Here is a 5,343-nt window from a genome sequence, read left to right on the forward strand (position 1 = left end):
AAAAAATACCTAATGTTAGAGTTTATTTTTTTAGGATATATATATATATATATATATATGCTCAGTTTAGTTTGATTTTGATTGGTTTTTCAAATAAAAAATCAATTCAAACTAATATTTTTTGGTTTTATTTAAATATGAATAACAAAAGATGTCCAATTTCATACTAAAAAGCTGAACCAAAAAAGTTGATGAATTTGGTTTTTGGGTTTTTTGTGGTGTACTCCAATTGTTGGATGAGTTGAAAAAAAAGTGCATCGTGCTCATTATGGTGTCTATATCCATTATGGAGAGTTGAAGTTTGTACCTGTGGGTGTATGGAGATTCTTAGGCATATAATTCATGGACATGTCACAATGACAAGATTTATTTGCAAAAGAAACCATACAAATATTAAAGAGAAAAGCAAAGTGTGAAGATGCTTGTGCTGAAAAAGAAGAAAGAAGAAATAGTGATGTCACATGGACAACTCTCCAGCTTTTAAAAACCTCTTTTTTGTTTTCTTTTGTTTTTCCCATTTTAGCTTTGAATTATTTTAACATAAAATTCCGATGCAAAATTAGGTAAATTCTGAGTTTTCCAAAAACTGGCATGCTTCGAACTGTTTTCCCTCGGCCTTGGCTGTATTAAATGGTGGTATGTCTCCACTAACTTTGTTGCTTTTCCAAAATATGAGCTCTGCTTCTTTTTCCTTTTTTGCTTTTCAATATAATAAGAAAAGCCTCCATGTTTTTAAGCTTTGTTCCATATCCATATAATGTCATTTTCTATTTCATTTTACTTTATTGGCTGATTATAAACCTTTTATCAATAATCCATGAAAACTTTTGAATTGTTGAAGTAATAATGAATGTGGGAAGTAACTGCAACCATTTTGAGGGTTTATTTGTATCAATTCTATTAATTAAAAGGGCTATTTATTCACCCAAGTGAGCATAGTAGTTTCATTGAAATTAGCATGTACCTTGTTCAAATCTTCATATTGGGTTGCGTTGGGGATTTCTTTGGACCATCCCAAAAATTTGGGTTTGGTGAGTTGGCTACCCAAGAGACATGATCTTTAACCCAATCCAACTCAAACCTTTTGGTGACGAGGGATTCAAACCAATGACTTCATGATTTTTAGTACGTTATATGTCAATTAAGTTATGTTCGTTTTGACCGTAAAACTCAAATGTTTAATGGATATCTATTATGAACTTTAAATAAACAAGCATTGAAACATTTCTAATAAAAACATTAAGAATTAACCTAAAGTTAAACCCTAAAAGTTAAAACTTATATATATATATACACTTATCTTCTCTCATCCTTGTAACTCAAATTAAAGTAGTATATACCTCAAATACAGACTATTATATAGCTTACAAGTTATTATAATCCACTGACTACAATAGCCAACTTCATAATGTATCGATATATTAGTTGAGTTATGTTCGCTTTAACAAGTTATCGGCAGCATAGGTGCACTTTAAAAGCATAAACAAAACAGGAGCAACATGAAAGCGAAATGTATGGCCAAAAGCTTAACTAGAGTTAGGAAAATAGTAACCGCAGGCTTAACCAGAATCAGTTCCCACGTACTATATAAACCACTCTCCATCTGAATGCCCATGCACTCCAATACCCTTTCTCCTATCCAGAATTTGAAGAAGAAAAAGAAAATGAAGCTCCTTATTCTGGCCACCCTCACCATCTCACTCCTCTTCCCTTTCAGCTTCCTCACTTTCCTCTTTTGCTCTCTCCTCGCCCTCTCTCTCAACTTCTGGCTCATCCCCGGTGGATTTGCTTGGCGTAACCACCACCGCTCCTCCCTCAACCTCCCTGGTCCCTCTGGCTGGCCGCTCCTTGGCACGCTCCCGCAAATGGGGCCGCTTGCTCACCGGAATCTCGCTGCCATTGCTCACTCCTTCAAAGCCACACGCCTTATGTCCTTTAGCATGGGTGCCACTCCAGCTATCATAAGCAGCCACCCTGACACGGCCAAGCAGATTCTCTGCGGCTCCGCTTTCTCTGACCGACCTGTCAAACAATCGGCTCGGCTCATGATGTTCGAGAGAGCCATTGGCTTTGCTCCAAATGGGGCTTATTGGCGCAATCTTCGACGAATTGCCGCCAACCACATGTTTTCCCCACGGAAAATCTCCGACCTGGAGGGGCTCCGTAGGGAGGTGGCGGATGAAATGGTGGCGGAGGTGTCGGGAAATATGGCGGCGGAGGGGGTGGTGAGGCTGAGACAGGTGCTGCAAAAGTATTCTTTGAAGAACATAATAGAGAGTGTGTTTGGGAGTGGTTTGGAGATGGGGAGGAAGGAAGAGCTGAGTGATATGGTGAGAGAAGGGTATGAATTGATCGCCATGTTCAATTGGGAAGATTATTTTCCGGTGAGCTTTTTGGATTTTGGTGGAGTGAAACGAAGGTGCAATGAATTGGCCGGCAGGGTTAATGTGGTAATTGGACAGATTGTTGAAGAGAGAAAAACACAAATTAATGAGTTTAATAATGATTTTCTTTCTACTTTGCTAACTTTGCCGAAGGAGGATCGGTTGAGTGATTCAGATATGGTGGCTGTTTTATGGGTAACATATTTCTCACACACTCTCTCTACTATATATTCATTATGGGTTTAATTTTTAAACTCTTTTCTTTTAAATAATAAAATAAGTGAAGAATATAAGTTTAGCTACTACCCCATTCAATCACTATCATTCCAAATAATTTCTAATTAGTCTTTTCTTGTTGAGTTTACATGTCTAACAATTTCCTTGAGTGACAAGGTGATATATTTTAGTCACTCTCTTTAAAATAGGATGCTTCCATTATATGTTTTTTTTTTTCTTTTTGAAAATACACATTATATTCTATTTTTTAACATCCAGTGTGTTTTACGCTAGTAATGATTTATTTACTTTTATTATTAAATAACAAAATATTTGGTGTTTACATGTTAGTTGTACAGTCTAATATATTTTGTTAAAAGAAATAATAAGAAAACGATTTACTGATTTTAAGGGTTATATTTAGAAGACAATAAAGTATATGGCCATGCATGAAAATGAACAATATTCCTCCTATGTGTATTATATGTGTGCTGTAGGTTGAATCGGCAATCTTATTATATGACCCACAGCCCATACTTTTTTGTTTTTTTTTTTAATTTTTTTATGTTATGCCAATTCTTTTTTCCATAAAGTTTTATAAGCTTTACAAAATTCGGATATGATCATCATAATATGTATCCATCTCTAGAAAAAATGATTGCTAATTGACCACATAATAACGCACATCGGCCACTGACTAGAAATGGACATAAATTATAATTATATTTTAATACATATAATAACATCTAAATCATTATAAAACCGATGTCATAATAGGATATACAAAGCATGTTAGTGATATATGATTTTTATGTTATTTTCTTTTTTTTTTATAAAATAATCTCATTTATTTAAAGTGAAAAAATGCCATGCAGGAAATGATATTTCGTGGAACCGACACGATAGCAATTCTTCTAGAATGGATAATGGCCAGGATGATATTACACCCAGATATCCAAGCCAAAGCTCAAAAAGAGATTGACACGTGCGTAGGGAGTAATAGGCACGTGCGTGATTCCGACATTCCGAACCTTCCTTACCTCCAAGCAATTGTGAAAGAGGTTCTTCGTCTACACCCACCTGGGCCATTACTATCGTGGGCCCGCTTGGCAGTCCACGATGTCCACGTGGACAAGATCTTAATCCCAGCTGGCACAACGGCTATGGTGAACATGTGGGCCATAGCTCACGACCCATCGATATGGAAAGACCCATGGACATTTGAACCGGAACGATTCATTGAAAACGACATGTCGATTATGGGATCGGACTTGCGATTGGCGCCGTTCGGAGCTGGGCGAAGGGCGTGCCCAGGAAGGGCCTTGGGTTTAGCCACTGTGCACCTATGGCTAGCCAATTTTCTGCACCGGTTTAGATGGGTTCCATGTTCCTCGACTAAGTCGGTTAATTTATCGGAGTGTTTGAAGCTATCTCTTGAAATGAAGAAGCCTCTGAATTGTTGTACGGTTAGTCGGTGAATCGGAAAATTCAAGGTAAAAAAAAAAAAGAAAAAAGAAGAGAGAGAGTAAAATGGGTTGTAAGTTGTGTAAAAATGAGGGAATTTACCGTGGTGGAAACCTCATGGAAAGTAGATTAATTATGGTGTAAATTAGTTAATAATGGGTTGTTTATAATAATTAAGAAAGAAAGGGGAGTATGGGAGGCGGATGTGAAGTTGTGATCATAAGTGATAATTAAGTGTTTGTTGAATTACGAAATAGTGTTATTTTCTTTTCCCAAAAAGAATATTAATCCCATAATGGTTGGTTGTGTTGATTTGATTATGTGGTAGAATATCAAAAGTGAAGTCCTAGTTCAAAGAATTATAAGCACTGTCTTTTGTTTTCTTTCTTGTTTTTTACTGAGGTAATTGACAAAGCACTTCTGTTGATTTGATGTAAGTAAATCTACTTTTTGTTTTGTTGTCGAGTCACTCAATCTTTGGAGAACACTTTTAGTTGATGCAATTATTGAAATATTGTATCAATTTATTCATCTCTTGACTTGAATAGAATCATCAATATGATAAAAAAGAGCAACACAATATATATATATATATATATAATAATATATATAATATATATAATATTTCAACACAAATTGAACATAATTCAACTTACATAGTATTTGTACTATCAATCTCGACGGTTCGATTCATTTGCTCCACATATTCTAAAAAAAAAACAAAGAAAGAAAGAATACTTTGAGATTGAAAACACATTGATTGGAATATAGGAAGATTCGAGTTATACGAGTAAAAATAACATATAGTTCCGTAGATAAGAAATCAAAATTTCCATGCCACATGTCAAAAATTTGATACTTCATCCTTCTAACCAAAAAAATTACATGAGGTGAGTAAGAATAATATCTTTATTGATATGAAACATTATAGATAAAAACAATCCATACGAGATTTAGACTTGTAATTGAGTACTATCATATATACTACTGTAAGAATTTAAGGACAAACTTAAAGTTAATCATATAATAGAATTATGAACAAATGCATCCATCAAGCAAACTTACTATTTGAAGAGAACCTTGGTAGTTTTTCGAGAGTGGATTGATAAATGTGTAAACATAATCCAGTTCAAATTTGTTGATCCATAGATTATTGATTAATCAATTTATTGTTTGTTTTTAAGAACAAACGACTTTTATACACTATATCAAAGTAAAATTACAACAAATCTGATCTTTAATGATAATTTAAAGAATTCATATATAAAAACATCAACGA

General features: G+C 34.6%; 1 protein-coding gene across 1 annotated transcript; it reads left to right on the forward strand.

Moving 5' to 3' along the window:
• Positions 1 to 1,598: 1,598 nt before the first annotated feature.
• On the forward strand, positions 1,599 to 4,447 carry LOC120082221 (cytochrome P450 78A5-like). The gene is made up of 2 exons (XM_039037499.1): positions 1,599 to 2,579; positions 3,476 to 4,447. The coding sequence occupies exons 1-2, from the start codon at positions 1,608 to 1,610 to the stop codon at positions 4,076 to 4,078; spliced, it is 1,575 nt and encodes a 524-aa protein (XP_038893427.1). The 5' UTR covers positions 1,599 to 1,607; the 3' UTR covers positions 4,079 to 4,447.
• The last annotated feature ends 896 nt before the right edge of the window (positions 4,448 to 5,343 follow it).

Source organism: Benincasa hispida, chromosome 7, assembly GCF_009727055.1.
Source record: "Benincasa hispida cultivar B227 chromosome 7, ASM972705v1, whole genome shotgun sequence".
Taxonomy (NCBI): domain Eukaryota; kingdom Viridiplantae; phylum Streptophyta; class Magnoliopsida; order Cucurbitales; family Cucurbitaceae; genus Benincasa; species Benincasa hispida.

What these genes read in the sequence shown, in the direction of transcription:
- LOC120082221 (XM_039037499.1), top strand. Translation starts at nt 1,608, where the DNA reads ATGCCCATGCACTCCAATACCCTTTCTCCTATCCAGAATTTGAAGAAG. An exon ending in ATATGGTGGCTGTTTTATGG is followed by an intron (nt 2,580 to 3,475) that starts GTAACATATTTC and finishes AATGCCATGCAG; the next exon opens with GAAATGATATTTCGTGGAAC.